Below are 16,845 nucleotides of genomic sequence, written 5' to 3'. Positions count from 1 at the left end.
CTACTGCGAGTGACACTCACCTACTTTCGTACATGTTTTATAAGATTTCTAAGTAGTTGCAACACTCTTCTAATATTGTTCTGACACTCATTATTGCAGTTAACCTTCAGTCCTGCTGTGACTGTAACACCAGCTGCACACAGATAATGACTCTAGATGCATCTCTCAGTGATCATCACATTGGCAAGCAGAGCAGTGTAGACTCCCTAAACAGACTGCACTACTGATCTTTTTACTGGTTTCTGTTGGTGCTGCGTTCATTTTTCATCCCGCTAATGATGCTGTTTACATTTTCTTCACAACCCTTCATCATGTTTTTACAAACTACTCCTGCAAAACATACTGTATGTTCTGCCACGGCTTGAGCGATAGATTCAGTGTGTGCATGCAGTTTGCCTCAATTTGACAGAATTTAGAAACTAATTGGTGCGTTTGTTGTTGGTGGATTGCCTTGGTAATTAGTGGAAACGGAGCATTAACTATAAATGCAGAGCCATTTGTCTGCAAATACTCTACTTAAATAAACAGCTGTAGTAAATGTATGAAGTACATGCACGGGATAAGCCAAGTACTAAAGATGATTCTTCCCTTTTTTGTTATTTGTACGTTTGTACATACTGAAAAATAAAGGTTATTTTATGAAGGCAGAAAGTCTTGAGGGAAGTCTCTAGTTATTGAAAACGCTTCAGATCTTTAAGGCTCCTTTTACCATCACTCATGTAGAATCCATTGGCGCCATATTAAGGATGCGTTTGCCAATAACTCTGAAATATTAATATGGACTGACAGCAGTCCGATCACTCCACCCCGTTTGTGTTTGCGTGTGAGTATATGCCAAAGTTGTCTTAGATATAGCTGAGCTGCATGTCTCTCACAAATTCATCATCGCAAGCTCCACTGTGGCAATGAAGAAATCACACGTCTGCCGGGCAGATACGTCAATAGCCACCTCAGAGGGAGGAGAAATCAAAAGACATGAGCCCTGAGAGGAGGATAGGTTGTTTTGATGTCATTTATCTCCAGTCAGTTACTCATGGCAAAGGCACAGCATGCACACAGCTCGGCAATTCTCTGAAACGGATGCCGTCTGCTGTATAGATCCAAAGGTATCAGCACGCTGATGTTTCATTGTTCAGTCAGCGCCGCTGTCATTGCTTCGTCTGCATTCAGCGCCTCACTAACAACCGTCACCACTTTCCTCTCCCGGCCTCACCCTCGTATTGATGATGGTATCAAGAATCATCGCTTGTCTCTCCCCCTTGCATTCATTATAAGAGAAGATGAGAAAGAGGAGGAGGAGGTGGAGGTGCCTGCACATGAGTGTGTCTCAGAAATCCTAATTCATCAAGACACTGCTATGTGTCATAATGGCTGTATTTTGTGTTCCCTTCTCTTTTTTCCCACACACACCTCAACCTGTCATCCAGTAGCAACTGACGCCTTCTAGATACACATGTATTCCTAAATTACACACACACACACACACACACACACACACACACACACACTCTGCACACTCTGCACACCAGAGGCCATGTACAGCACACACACAAGTTTGATTAGTGCAGGGTGCAAAGCAGATTTGGGAGGCGATTAGGTGGCAGAGATTGGAGTGCAAGAGAGCTGAGAAAGAGAAAGAGAAGAGGAGGAGGAGGGAGGGGTATGAATGTCTATATATAGCGTTGCTGTTAGAAGAGAGCCGCAGGGTCAGAGCAGAAAGGTTAGAGGTCATGTCAGTTTTCCTCAAGCTTAAACTGTGAATAGAAATGTCTAATTGTTTTCATAATAGCCTCAGTCAGTGGTTTTAATTAGCAGCAACTGAGCAAAAACAATCTTAATCATCCTCATCTCAGCAGTCGTTCATGTAAGAAGCGAGACAGAGAAGGAAACGCTCTCCTGCCACAGTATATTACAACACAACAGCACTCTGAAGGGTTGTTATTTTATTGTTTTCTTTGATAAAATCCTGACCATACTGTGTGAAATGTATTCAGGTGGTAGTTCCTTTCTATTCATTGTTCTCTCAGTGTGTTTACATCTGTCTCTTTTCTTTCTGTTTGTCTATCTGCTGCAGTGTGTGCAGTGAGGCTGTAGCGTACTTCTTGGCTTTGACCTCAGAGAGCCACAGAGAGGCCTGGACCAATCTGCTGCTCCTTTTCCTCACCAAGGTGCTAAAGATCAGTGATGAAAGGGTGAGTGTTTCAGGAGCTTCAACCATAATATGAACTAAAAAAGTCAGGAATGATTTTGACTCTTATGACGTGGCACTGAACTGTTTTGTCTGTCTCTCTGTCTTCGTCTCGCTCTCTCACCTTCAGTTTAAGGCCCATGCGTCCAGATACTACCCTCTACTGTGCGAGATCATGCAGTTCGACCTGATCCCTGAGCTCCGGGCTGTCCTACGAAAGTTTTACCTGCGTATCGGCCTCGTGTTTCACATCGCGCAGCTGCCTGGGCCCGAGCCGGACCCTCAGCCGGCGCACGTCGAGCAGGAAACAGACACGGAGGTGGGAGAGGAGGCCGGGGAGGAGGCCCAGTGATGCTGCACCACAAACAGCCAGAAACATAGAGCTCTACTGTGGCCTCCACCTCAGATCTGTGCGACTGTGGCTGTGGCTCTATGTCGCCTCAGGGCCCTCCATGTGGTTTATGCTGAACTCTTGACTTAAATGGCTGATCATCAATCAGCTGTCTGCTACCACCCGCCCGCACCCTTAACCCTGTCACCACACACACACACACACACACACACACACACACACACACACACACACACACACAGATGGAGTACATGATATCACAATGAAAACCGTCATGTCTTGTACAAGGTGTAGCGATTCCTCCACTGGATAAAACTACTGATAAAAAACTGACAGTTACTCATATCTCTGATCTGCTCAGAAGGAATATATTTCAAAAAATGTGTGCTTCTTACTGTATATTTAAAAAAGTAAAGAATGAATGATTTCAACAACATGCAAAAAGACATATTCACTAACTATGAAATGTGACATTTGTCACACATTAATAGTAATGATCTCTCTGTCTGCACCGCAGATGGCTAACATTAGTATTGATAGCCTCTTGGATGAAACTAGTTGTACAGATCTACCGCTATGTAATATAATCTTATAACACTAGATTTCATTTATTTTTGTTGATTTTTTTTTTTCCTCTTCTGGATTTGCTGCACTTGATCTCTTTTTTGAATGCACTGGAGATTTTACTTTTGTGATAATTTATTTGACTGTAACATCTCCTGCAGATTGTCCTATATGAGTACGATTTGTAATTGAACAAGACCGCAGAAAGTGAAGGGTTAAATTATTCCATTTTATATGTAAGGTTTTTAACGGAGACAGATGCTAACTGTGCTCATGAAACTGGAAGATGAGAGAGAAACCTGATGCTAGCTGCTTTTGAAGTCACTAGTCTGTTTTCATGTTTTGAGTTTAGTTTTCACTCTTGTGTACAAAATCAAAAGTTAATAATATATTTAATTTTTTTTTTTCTTTGGTTTGGGGGAAAGTAATATGTATAGAGAAAATGAAAAACATTAGCTGTGCTTTAAGTATGAATGGGATGCATTCCTGCTCATGGATGTAGAAAACAAAATGTATATGATACAGCAATGTAAAGTTTTCTATGTTGCAAAAAAGATTATGTACAACTTTCTGTACGATACATCATCTGGCATTCTAATCAGGTTCTAGGTCAATAAAGTTTTTGAACTTGGTTGATTTGAAATGTTGAATCACTGACTTTAAATGATATAGCAGCTACATGAATAAAAAGTCAGGACACCATTAGAATTAAAACATTTTTAATATAAAATAAACTCTCCATAGTAAATATATATATAATATTGCTAAAGTAATTATATTATCATGTACAGTATGAACCTTACAGATACAGTTACTTTTATGGACTAAATCTAATCATTCAGTTCTGCCTTGCAGCTTTAAAACTGCTCTTTTCTTGGAGAGAGAAATTGGCCAAAGTGAGTCTTGTGTAAACTGGTTCTTTTCCAAGCTGATAGACATGAATAGATGTTTTTACTGGCAAACTGTGGTCTCTGAAGCTATGCAACCTAATCAAAACTACAGTTACCATGTTAGTCATTGGAAAGTATTGGTAGTCTTTCTCACTTGGGTTAATTCTCAGAGAAACCACCACTTGCATTGAAAGAAACAGGAATTGGCGAGAAACTTAGGCCTCACTCAGTGCAGTGTTTCATCAGTGGAGACCAGCTAAGACCAGTGGAAGCTAGGTGACGCGGTGTGTCAGCCAGGGTGGAGCATCCCTCCTGCTGCCTGGCTTCTCTCTACAGCCAGAGTATTTCACAGCATCCGACGTGCCGGGACGCAGCCAGGCTTCTGTGGCAACAGTCTCCACAGAGACACTCCTCCCCGGGGCAGAACGCAGAGACAAGACATCCTGTTCATCACCAGACAGTCCCTCTGGGGAGCACAGAGGCTTATCCATCACACATTTCATTATGAAATTAGAGATTAAGGATGCTGAAAATTTGGCAACAAGAGACTGAAGCACATGTGGGAGAAATCTCTTAAAAGCGAGTTAAGCATTGGTTAAACATTGGCTTAAACATAAAGTTGCATGTACTGTACGACATTTGATTTATGTTTATTTACTAAAGATGTGTTTAAAAGATGGGCTCACAATTTTTGAAGTCTGTCTTAAAACAATAATCAGGCATGTAAATTAAGACTGACACAAGTTTTTCTTGCTGTAATCAAAAATTAGTCAAATCAGGTAGATACATTTTTACATTACAGTCTTTTTAGTACCTAAGTCCCTCTTTTTGTTACTATATTGCCACCGGAGCTCAACAGGAATCCACTCTCTGAGGAAACACAAAGAGGAAATCAGATACTAAAAACACTGTAAATGTAGCAGATATCCACTTGATATAACTCGGACTGCTAAAGCCTCATATGAGCTTCACATACACTTTTAAATGCATTTTTGCACAAAACAACTGTGTGGACACATTGTGGATTTTAGCCCCCACCACTTAACATCACATCACATTAACATCACATTTGAAGGGGATCTTGTAAAAGCCAGTATGAAAAGGAGGAATAACACAGAGGGAAAACACTCCTCTGCACCTATATTTTCCTGGTTTTATTAGTTTTATTATTTGGTTTATTTTCTTACCTGATCTGCTCCCATGATCACCAGTGCAACAGTCATGCCTCACCCTGTGCTGTTGGTTGCAGGGCCTGACTTCAGATACAAGGTTCAGACTGGTTGCTGATTGCAGAGACTGGCCTGGCTGGATGTAAAAAATGAAAAGATCAGCAATTCAGTATGGACTCTGATTGTAATGTTAATGTTGTAAAATAAAACAAAATCAAACATGTTCTAAAGTATTGGAAGCATCAGCATGGGATACAGCTTTTGTACTTTAGTGACTTGGCTCATTTTGACCTGAGGCAAACATAAGGATCCATTTACTGATCAGCACCATACATCATAGTCATGTCTCCTCCGCCGGGCTGTCCTCTTCTGGTGCTCTGGTGAGGGCTGAAGGGATCTCTGCTGATGAACCATGTCTCCAGATGGATCACCACTGTAAACATCTGACAAAGTCCAAAAGCCATTCATCATTACACACAAACCTCTTGGACAGAAATTAGGGACCTGGAAGTTCATTCAGTCCAGACTATGTTACATGAAAACAGAAAACTCTGTCCATTCAGCAGAACTTTTCAGTGAAATGAGTCAAAATGGAAAAAAGGGTATTAAGGAAAGGATTTGAAAAACCTCCTTTTCTGCATCAAGCTTTAAACAATTTGTCAACTGCCCCCCATTCCCAATGCCTGGCACTGTGCTATCACCACCCTGCAGCTGGCATGGATGCCTTGCATCCAGCTCTGGCTCCAGCTGCAGCACAGAGACTTGAGTTGGCATGTGCCACAATTAGCCTGGCACAGAGAAAAAGAGCTAAATGAGCCTGGCAGAGACTGTTGTATTGTGGTGTGTGGTGACGTTTTATGTAGCTGACCTCCCAAGCTATCTCACCTTTATGGAAAATGTCTAGAGCTTTTAGAGGAAGAAAAGTCATTATATCAGTGCACCCTGTCTTCTACATGAAAGAAGAAGTAAAGAAGAACAGGGACACTCCTTATAAACACTCTATATTTAGCCACGCTTACCAATAAATGCAGTCTCAGATGGCAAAACAGAGTCTCTGTGGACGCGGTGCCCAGGTTTGTTCCTCTGAGAAAAAATACACAGACACGTAGCAATAAAACACCTCCTCTGAAGAAGAGTTAGCCAAGCATCTATCTATCTAGATGGAAAATACATAATTGTAGTGTGATGACCACTCACAGGATGATGGTGGCTCAGCTGCTGGTCCAAATAGTCTGTAGGAAGACAGAGCAGTGAGTTAAAGAGGACAACAGTTTGAGGAGATATCTGTGTGTCTGCTTCCTGACCGTGCTCTTCCTCTCTCTTCATAAGCCGGATTTTGCGCCGTTGTTCACGAAGAAGAGCCTGCTGCTGGATATCCAGACTTCCTGCATCAGTGGGAGGGTCAGGGAACATGTGACGGACCTCTTCTCGAGATACTGTATCTGATAGGTAGAAGACAAGAGAGAGCTGAGACCCTATTTGAGGTATTATCTCATATCTGTGTTACAGATTCAAACAAGTGGTTACTAACAAATAAGATGTGTAAGGCCGGGACACACGGACACTAGACATTAAAAAAGAAACCAACACACCAACCAATGTCTAATCTTCACTTTATCTGCAGCCTCCCTCTTCTACTCTCCAAAACAGCAGCTTGGCAGTGACTCAGAAGCTCCACAGCCTGGCTGCATCTTACACACTACATCGTATCAGGTTTGACTATGCATAATGGATCTGATGCAGCTTTCAGACATAAGGTTGGCATAAATCCATAATTCATATGTGGAGGTTTGATAAGTGATTCATTCAGTTCGTCATGAACTAGCATTTCCTCCTATTTTGCTGGTTTTACAAGCTGCAGCTCTGAATGTCTGTCAGACCCCCGCATTAACTTGGTCTGGGAACCCATCCAAAGCCATTTCCTTGGTTGCTTGCATTACATTCTCTGTTTACACTGCCAAACTGACTGTCAGTGATGGACGCCTCCTATGACCTCATGAGATTAAAGTTTCAGTGTGGCCAGAGGGAGACAGAGGACTGATGAGACTCTGGAAAGTCTAAACCATCTGGCAATACCCAGCTGGTGTTAGACTGCAGTGATCCTGCACCCTTGTCCTTACATCAACACTGTGACCGAGGAAGAGGGGTCCTCAATGATTTCCTCAAAGTTGTGAAAGGATGCTGGGTCAAAGTACAGAAGCAAAGTAAGCAATGCTGAACCGGTTTTATTTCAGCTGGGTAAATGAGTTTGTAATCATTGGATGATTGATATGTTCACCAAAGTAGTTATAGAAATGAGATAAAGCAATATCTCACTTTTAGTATTATATAGTAAAGTCATGCATCAATCATACAAACAAATCCTCTACTTGGACTTACACTTTGTCCTTTGTTGTCTAGAAAAAACAGTGACAGGAGAAGAAATTGTACAGTCAAATAATGAGTATATAAACAATCTTTGTGCAGGTAGGAAGTATCATGTGACTTCTATTGCAGTCATGTGACTACTCGCTAGGTCTGTGTCATTTACAAGAAATTAACTGATACTGGCAGGCTCAGGATTCTGCAGCAACACACATTTAGGGCACACAGATTGCTCTTTTCTTGTGAGACCTAAATTTTGAATTTGTAATTAAAGACAATCTCGCTAAAATGTAAAAAAAAAAAAAAAAAAAGAAAAAAGAAGTGTTTATTATAGTGTCCAATTAATCAGTAGCATTGCCTTCCATTACCCCTGTATTTAAGCTGGTTGAACTCCCGGATGTTTTGCATGTTAACTCTTGCAGCACTGGAGGAGGGATTCTTGGTTGATGGCTGGACAGCTTGTTTGTTGGCTGACTCAAAGGTGTCCACTGCGGGTTGTCCTCTGAGCCTGAACAAAGGAGGAGATCATTACTTTAAACAGAGAAACTACCTCTAATAACACACAGAACTTAAATGATTTTCAATTGTATACAGTGACTACAACAATCAATTAGGAACGTTTCTAAAGGAATTCAGTGTGTATTGTTTTACTACAGGCACTACGGACACCTGATCTATGTGTACACTCTTCAGTTCTTTTAGGAGGACTAAAGCAAATAGTTTTCTGTATAAGCAGCTTATTCTGTAACCAAAGGAAAGCTGTCAAACTGGCACCAGTTCAAAGGAAATTCTTCAGTGATTTGCAGTAAACTCAATTGCATATAAGCAGAGACTTTACAAGTAGATTGTTATACATTACGATCCAAACATATATTTGTATATGTGAAGTGATAAGAGAGGCAATTACAGGTGCTGAAGTGCCCTTCAGCAAGACAGTGAATCCCTATTGAACCCCTTCAATGCAGTTAACCCTGCTGATCTCATAAGGTGAACACAGATGATAAAGAGAATTCCCTTTGAGGATCACACTGTTATATTACTGCAGTGATGAGTCTCTGAAACAAATCACAACATAATTTAGAAGATAGCCAATTTGACTTTGAGATCACTTTCATTATTTCAGAGCAGAAGTAAACCCGCTTCAATAAGAAGACCAAATTAAAATTCCCATTAATGAGATAGAATTAGCATTGTGTCTTCAACTCAACACGTCTGGGGGTGTTTTAGGTTAAACTGGACCTGAAGAAATACAACACCTCTAATAGCGCCTCTAAATGGCTCATTTTCTTTTAATAGCCAGGAAGCAAACGATAAAATCTTACTAATTCTGAGCAGCCTATAGCTATGCACATTAGTACACATTACCACTGCTCTTCAGGGGCGTCTTAATGTTATACCTGTTGGGGGGAGTGTAGTGTGCCTCCTGCCAATCTAATTGTCCCAGCTGATCCTCCAGTTGTCTCTGCTTCTTTCTCAGGTACCTACGGAGGGCTGACAGTTCTCTCATCACTTCCTGTTTACCATCTGGAGCAAGCAGCAGGGGTTAGGAGAGACAGAGACACATTACATGGCAATTCAGCAGCCACACATTTGTTTTTTTAGCACCAGAAGTACAAGACAATCTCACCTTGGTGGGTTCCTTTGGGGACTGATCGGATGTGTGGCGCTGACATGGAGCGCTCCTGTTGTGGAAATTGTGGCCATTTTTTAATTTGAGATTTACACTATAACAGCTGTGATGTGAGAAAAAATGGTTCTGTTACTAAGTGGCTTACAGTCCTGGAGGACAGCTGACTCAAAGGAGAAGAAGATCTGGAGGCCACGAGGTCTGTCTGTTTCTTTTGCAAGGTTGGGATGGGAGGAGATGGATCTCTCTGCAAATTCATGAGAAGGATCTTTTCATTACAAAGAAAAAACTGCAATCTACAGGACTACTATCTTTTGGAGCTTACTGCACCTCATTCTCCACCACTGGTGCCCATTCTTCCTCTCTGACCGTGGTGCTCTCAGGTTCCTTCTTTTCAATCTCCTGTTCCTCCCTCACCCTCTTTTCCTCTTTTCCATGAATTGTTTTACCTTCTTGGATCCAACCTTGGTTCTCCAGCCTATGCTGCAGAGGGAATAAAAAAACAAGTTAGGGTTAGGGTTCAGAGGGACGCCTGGTGTAAGGAGAACCCCCTAACTGCAAGGAACAAGTAAAAATGAAGTGCTCTGAATCAAAGTGATGAACTCCTCACCCCAATCTTCTTTTGCTTCCTTTGCTCGTCCTCATATTCCTGCTGTATGCGAGCCCTCTGCTCCGCCAGCCTCTTCTCTTCTTTCTCCTCCTCAATCCTCACTCGTTCCCTCTCTTCTGACTGCTTTCGTCTGTTTTCTTCGATCTGTTTGAAACATTAACTTACATTTAGAACTCATTTACAACCGGTTTAAAGCGCTGGGGAACACCACTGGTTGTAGACGCCACACACACACACACACACTAAAGTAAATCATCTCTTCTTAGATCAATGTGGTATCAAGGCAGAGTCTAGTTACCTGTATAGTTTAGGTAGAGAGCTGTGGTCCAGGACTTACCTGTTGTTTCAGGGCTTCTTTGTAAATGTCATGCCTGTGGAGCTGCTGCGGAGTTGGCAGATCAGTGAAACCTGCAGGGACAAGTGTGACAGAGAGGAATCTATCAGTGAAGGAAAGGGATGTATGCAGAATGCAGGCAAATGCAGAATACAAATTAAATACACTGGATGAAAGGACCAATGGATAGAGAGAGAGAGAGAGAGAGAGCACAACCTGACATTCGATGGGAGAGCGGTGACCCAGCTTCAAATCCAGGAGTGTGTCCATTCCCCGCCACAGAGTCCTGTATCTGTCCATCATTTGCTGGCATCCTGTACGACTCCTCATTGATCCTGTGCATGTGATTCAGATCACCTGAGGGTAGGGAAACATTTATAAATACGGAGAACATAATCCATCCATCATAAATGTAGCTTAGGTTTAGCAGACCTCATTAAAAGAGGAAGTGAGGGCCAACTTACTAACAAGGTTGCCTCTGTGGTCTTTAATTGGAGCACCTCCCCCACTCCTCCCCCAGGGGTTGTAGGCCATCATTTCGGCATTTATCTTGGCATCATATCGCTCCTTCTCTTCTTTCTCTTTTTTTTTACGCTCCTCTCTTTCTTTGATCTAAACACAAGACAGGTAAGGTGTAAAGCGTTGATGTTTACTTTTTTTTCCCTTTACTGTATGTTCTTAATCACAGCTGCAAGAGGTGGAGTGCTGGTCTTACTACAGTACATGTCTTTAGCCAAGGGAAAATGCTGACCTCATCATGATCTGGACTTTTACTGTCAAAATATTGAGGTCGATCCATAAAATGACTCACTGGTGAAGGTTTCATTTGGAATCAGTAAGGAGGAAGTCTGTCACAGCATGTTGGTGGGCTGCTGTCTCACTCAACTTTCACACTTACTAAATCCTCCAGCTAGCCACTAACAATGATGGTGGGCGCAAAAATAGACAGCCCACAACACATGTGGAAGTCAAGTGACCCACTTCTTGGCCACAACTGCCAAAACTACAAATAAGATTGACTTGACAAATTTACTTAATCACTAATTCAGGAAGTCATCGAGACCTGAACAGATGTGAACATGTACCTGTTGTTTGAGTGCTTCTTGGTAGTTTATTGCAATCTCTCTCCTCTGCTTGGAGTTGTCTACCAAAAGCTCTCCAATGAACAGAGGTGATGCTCTATGGTGATCAGTTGCTCTAAAAGCAAACAGACAATGGAGGTATAGACACACAGTTAGTTTGCAGTGAGGGCCCTCTTCTGGAAGAGAGAGAAAAACAATCTTAAACCTGTCCACTAATGTAAAAAATGTAAAATATACAAATTGATTTTCAGTATATAAAATAGTAGTTGCACACATTTTGAAACTGGTTTAAACTCTGTACACTGAATTAATCATACAAAAAAAGACTATTGCAGAAATGAAGGTGGTTTAGTGGACACTGACTCTGTATGGTGAGTGTGTCTGACAGAAGGTGGTCTTTGAGAGGGGTTGTAGAAATTCCCAGACTGCTGCACTCCTCCAGGCAAACCATCTATCGAAGAACAAAACAAAGACACAAGATAATTAATACACACTGGTTTAACAGTTTCATCAGATATCTGCTGCCATAATCCGTCATCTTTTTTTACAACATGAAAATTGGCAGCAAAGTAAAAATGGAAAGAAAATAAATGTAACCAAATGGACCAGCTGGATGAAGAGAGATCCATCTGGATCTGCTGAACTCATATCCAATAAACTGTATATCCCCATAGCAATAAAATCAGCTCTACTGTAAAATGAGATTTACGAATTGCCATGCCAAGTCCTCTTGGCCATTGATATGATGATAAAATGGTTCCATAATAAATGGTAATGGTTCTCTACAGAGAAGTCTGGGAGTTTATATAAGGTAATGCAAATTAATCCCAATGACTGTATAGCATTCCAGTGTTTATTTAAAATATCTGACCATTTCCCAAAGCATAATGTAATATTTTAGATGCATTACCTAGATTTGCACTCATTTCTCTATGATATAAAAATCATCTCACAGAGAAACTTGCTTGAGGTGCATTAGGTGATCTATCATAGTGAACAGTGAACACCATGACTGCACTTACTGAATAACTGCATTTTCAAGCAATGAATGACAGTCTAACTTTGACAGTCTATAGATTTTCTTACCTTTATGAAAAGAATAGAAAAAAGTAAAATAGTAAAAGGAAAAGGAAGAAAAAAAAGATGCATGTAAATTTACACTAAAAAACTACCACTGTAATACTATACTCTGATAGTCGGGAGGATTAGGATCTAATGGATTCCTGGTTCCATAGTAGTTATAGGCTGCATCATGTGGAGTCTTGTAAGTATTGGCTACAGTGGGAGGTAAAGGAGGAGGACCACCAGCCACTCTGAGAAAACAAAATCACAGAAACAACAATGAATTAACAGTAAAATTAGTATCTATGTGTAGGAACACAAAGCAGTACTGAACTACCTTGGTATCGCCACCTCTCCTAGCATGTCTGAGAAATCCCTGTGGTAGTCCTCATTAAAATATTCCAGTATGGGGCCGTCTTGTGCTGCTCCTGACCTAGACCTAGGCACTTGATTGAGAACTGTATTGTTGCCCAAAGTCGGAGAAGATAAGGGCTTTCCTAGGGGGGGTCTCTGTTCTGTGTCTTCAATGGGTATGTGAGCCTTAGGTTTTGGATTTGGGTCCTTCCCCATGACCTCCAAACCTGTTTCAGGCTTGTAGGGAACATCCCATTTCCTGCTGTCATAACGTCGATTTACAGCCCCAGTTCGGTCATGCTGAAAGAGGGAACACACACATATATATGTATGTATATATATATATATATAAAAGAGATCCCATAATTAATTGGAAATATTGGGAAAACCTGAAGATAAGGTGTTTCTCAGGGTGATGTTGTGCCACCATATATAAATATTATCCATTATCAGCAATTTTGCTTTACCTTTTTCTCTGGGTCTGTAGCTCCAGTGGCAACCACCTTCAGCTCAAGTTCCTTCTCCCTGAAAGTAGATAACCCCAACCTTCATGTCTTGTTGATTCACAGTGATGTAGCCAGCTCAGATAACACAACATTTTAGAAAGTGCAACATTTTGATAATCACTCACGTCTTCTTGTTTCTCTGCTTTTCAGCCATTTGTTTCAGCAGCTCCTGCCTATAACGTTCTTTCCTCATCTGAGAGGCCGTCTGCTCTTCTGTTGCTCCTGTGTGACAACAGACCACCATAAACATACAAATCCTGTCCCTTGTGATGATAATCCCTCAAGGTAATATGTGTCTAAATACTCATATATTATGCAGTACAAAAAGCATTCACCAATCATGAGTCCAGTGGCAAACTTGGCTTCATCCTTGCTGGTCGCAGGTCTAGATCTTGTAGCCGTCTTCATACTGTCTGGCATTTGCAGGCTGCTGAACTCACAGACAGAATCAGAAACAGAGTAGGCCAATCACTGACAACATATGAAGGTACCAGCTCAGCAAACAGTTCCCCTCCGAGCCACACCCAACAACCATGTTACATCATACACTCCCTCGCTGTTTGGCCGCAGAGTTTTATGGTCGCAGACGGGCAGTGAAGCCTCAATCTCTAATCAATTCAACTCCTCTGATAGAACAGGGTTGAGTAATTACTTGCCTGGAGCCGGGCCGAGACTCACCCTCCATCACTGCCCCGCATGCTAACAGCTTACTGACAGTAGCTCAACTTAAAGGCAAACAAATGGCATGAACCACAAACAATGGAGTGCAATTACATGTAAGAGGAGTGCTGTAGAGTAATAAATGAGTATGGCAAAACATTTTCCATAACTGTCTTGTGCTGTGTTAGCTCATTTAATGAGAGTACTTTACTGACTAGGAAAATGTATGTGATTTTCCAGGAAGATGTAACTGGTTGGATGTAAATACTGTTGCTATCTAGAATCATTCTGTTTCAGCTTTATGAATCCCATCGCTGCAAAAGCAATCAGACAGACCGGTATATAGAAACTGGTCATGCTTACTCTGACTTCAAAATCTTGTAATTGTTGTTCTGATGATGAACACCAGGGGCCTCCATCTCCGTTATGTCCTGAGGGGCTCTGCCATAGAAACAGACAAGACAGGTTAAGACGAATTACATCACCATACCTGATCTTTACTCAGTGGATTGAAATATGACTATCGTAGAAAAAAGCTACACCTCTTAGCTCTGCACTCCCGGGTTCTCCTCTCCTCTTTGTACTCAGTCTCTGGAGTGTGTTTATCTTCCCACCTCCTGTGTCTGAGATCCAACTCCTTATCTTTGTCCATGTTCAGCTCCTCATTAGAGCTGTAGTGCTCCTTCGGCCTATAGACGTGCCAACGCCTTCGCCCCTGCTGTCCCGGACCCCAAGACTCTGTGCTTTCTCTTTTTTTTCTATCATTCTCTGTCTGAGACAGAGTGGTAGCATCTCTTCTGGATGCAGCATGCTCCCTCTGAGGACGGTCTATGTTTGTGTAGCTGTTGATGACGGGAAGAGGAGACACTGGAGAAGATATGCACACAGCATCTGAGGCTTGACCGTGTCCAGGCTGAAAGTGAACATGAAAGTGAAAGTGAGCTATGGCAGCTTGATAAAAGCAATTATGTTTATAAGAATATTTATATGTATTACTTTATCATTGACAGGAGATGTTCCCCTCTTTAACCGTCTGGTTTGACGTTGCGTCTGAAGGAAGAGGTTGTATTCTTTATTTCTCTCCTCTCTCAGCTTGTCCTGTAAGAGAAAGAGATTCAGAGTTATGTCTATGAAGCAGCCATCTTACTCAGCTAAAGCACAACTTACAATTCCACTGCAGTCTTTGAATCTTACTAAATAAAATTGTTCATCTATCTTTCCTTTAATTCTCTGCTGACTTCAAATTAATGAATGAAAACATATCTTTAAAAGCTTCAACAGTCAGTAGTATTTGAAAATTAGGCACCCTGTTAATCTCCTATATCACAGTTAACTGTAACTGGTTATATCCAACAGGATTTCTTTCATCCTAATCAACACATTCAGAAAAATGCTTCTGAGGTGTGACTGCAGATAAATAGAGACTAGTCTGTAGAGTGGAAAGAGTTGAGCATTCTGTGCAATCTAGGCGAGACTCAATTGACCCAGGTGGGACTTGAACCCACAATCCCCAGCTCCGGAGGCTGATGCCTTATCCATTAGGCCACTGGGCCCCTATGATATGCATTAATAGTAAAATCTGACAATTCTGATTGCACTTGAACACAAAAACAGTTGCAATTAGACATAAATCACAGTACAATCAATTATTCATAATGTTGTTGTGAGCATGTTTTATGGGAAAAACTCCCACTTTGATGACCATGGGGAGTTATCTGCTTCCTGTCGCTAAAGAGTATTCACTTATGTACCCATCCAAGCACATAGAAACACAGGGGGGCACACCTTAACCGATACTCTCTCATCAATAGGTAGCGAGAGACCCTGGGATTGTGGATGAAGTTCAGTTTTCTGATCCTTTTTCTGAAGGAAGAATATGAAAAAGGAGGACAGCAAGGTGAGTCAGTGATATGCAAAAGACAACTTAGTTAGGTTTTAACAATTTCCAATACGTAATCAGACCGTGGCAACATAATGTTTGTAGTCCAGCTGAAGTTCCTGCTGAAGCTTCTGCTTCTTCCTGTCATACTCTGCTCCCAGCAGAAAACCTAATCCCAAACCTGTAAAATACAGAACATTTGTATGCCATAACACTACACTCAAAGGATGCAATGTGTCCACTTTTAAAAACATGAATAGTACCTCTGCCTGGATTACATATTATTCCTTGTGCTGCTGATGCTGGAGGCATACCCACAGTGTTTATGTTACATGTCCTTGACTGTAGATAATAGTTTGTTCATCATGTTAACACATTAAGTATAGGCTATTGTTTCCTTTGCTTTACTACGTGATGATCATCAAAGCGTTGATATTTCACATACCTCGATTTGTATGCATGGATGGTGTATCACACTTCAGTAATGATATATCTTTGGGTGTTTCCTCTTCATGTTCCTCGACGCACGTATCCAAGTGCAAGTTAAGCACTTACGTTAACCTGTATGTAATTGGTAATATAAAAAGTGTGCCTTTTTTAATGCTCAGCTATGACTCTACATAAGACAATTCACAATATGTTCAATGTTTCTATTATTTTTTTCCATTGATCAAATCCTGAGAAATGCTCTTGTTTAGATTTACAGCGAGGCGCAAAGCATCTTTGCGTTGCTAGGGGCAACCATGACACAAAGGTCCTCCTAGGAGAGGCTAAGGAACAGTTAACTAACACAACGTGGAAAGTCAAGGACACTATACAGGAGACCCGTTACATCCGTACTCTAAAATGTGTTATGTGAGTGGATAATATCGGCTTTTTTATTACCTTGGCTGTTTTACCATTACAAACAGCAATGGAAAGCGCGTTTACTGACAGATTAACGCTAGTAATGAAGAACCGCCTAGCACTAGCTTTAGCCAGTATCCCAATGAGTCTTGAATTTAGTATCATAAATTAGCTTTAGCTGCACTTTTGTCGTTTCGTCCAATACTTTAGTCCTCACTACAGTGCCGAAGACTTTAGAAGCAAAAGCTTTAACATGCGTACTTGCTGTTCTGAAAAGCGTCGCTAGATGTCAGCGCCTTCCTGTCCGTTAGTTGACGTCTTCCCAGGACTAAACCATGCACTCTGTCAGAGGGGTGTT

The 16,845-nt window shown here is 41.4% G+C and overlaps 2 protein-coding genes and 1 non-coding gene across 3 annotated transcripts in view; 1 reads left to right on the top strand and 2 right to left on the bottom strand.

Annotated features, from left to right (window-relative positions):
* arfgef1 (ADP-ribosylation factor guanine nucleotide-exchange factor 1 (brefeldin A-inhibited)) overlaps positions 1 to 3,735 on the top strand; it is a 50,428-nt gene extending 46,693 nt beyond the window's left edge. The window contains exons 39-40 of the mRNA XM_053342640.1: positions 2,075 to 2,192; positions 2,319 to 3,735. Of these exons, the coding sequence (XP_053198615.1) occupies positions 2,075 to 2,192; positions 2,319 to 2,540 (340 nt within the window). The 3' untranslated portion in view covers positions 2,541 to 3,735. The remainder of the gene's footprint in view (positions 1 to 2,074; positions 2,193 to 2,318) is intronic.
* Positions 3,736 to 4,266: 531 nt separating this feature from the next.
* On the bottom strand, positions 4,267 to 15,953 carry LOC128382326 (centrosome and spindle pole-associated protein 1). The gene is made up of 26 exons (XM_053342327.1): positions 15,905 to 15,953; positions 15,725 to 15,822; positions 15,548 to 15,625; positions 14,759 to 14,860; positions 14,305 to 14,675; positions 13,438 to 13,529; positions 13,228 to 13,324; positions 13,064 to 13,121; positions 12,580 to 12,896; positions 12,369 to 12,493; positions 11,544 to 11,631; positions 11,184 to 11,295; positions 10,563 to 10,710; positions 10,315 to 10,455; positions 10,102 to 10,172; positions 9,765 to 9,908; positions 9,485 to 9,637; positions 9,303 to 9,401; positions 9,155 to 9,209; positions 8,925 to 9,051; positions 7,896 to 8,035; positions 6,361 to 6,605; positions 6,183 to 6,246; positions 5,497 to 5,606; positions 5,182 to 5,299; positions 4,267 to 4,460 (listed from the first exon to the last, which is right to left on the bottom strand). The coding sequence occupies exons 1-26, from the start codon at positions 15,951 to 15,953 to the stop codon at positions 4,267 to 4,269; spliced, it is 3,396 nt and encodes a 1,131-aa protein (XP_053198302.1).
* trnar-ccg (transfer RNA arginine (anticodon CCG)) lies at positions 15,243 to 15,315 on the bottom strand. The gene has a single exon. It is a non-coding gene; the product is annotated as a tRNA-Arg (tRNA).
* Positions 15,954 to 16,845: the final 892 nt, after the last annotated feature.

Source organism: Scomber japonicus, chromosome 21, assembly GCF_027409825.1.
Source record: "Scomber japonicus isolate fScoJap1 chromosome 21, fScoJap1.pri, whole genome shotgun sequence".
Taxonomy (NCBI): domain Eukaryota; kingdom Metazoa; phylum Chordata; class Actinopteri; order Scombriformes; family Scombridae; genus Scomber; species Scomber japonicus.
This window is presented reverse-complemented; position numbering and strand designations above follow the sequence as displayed.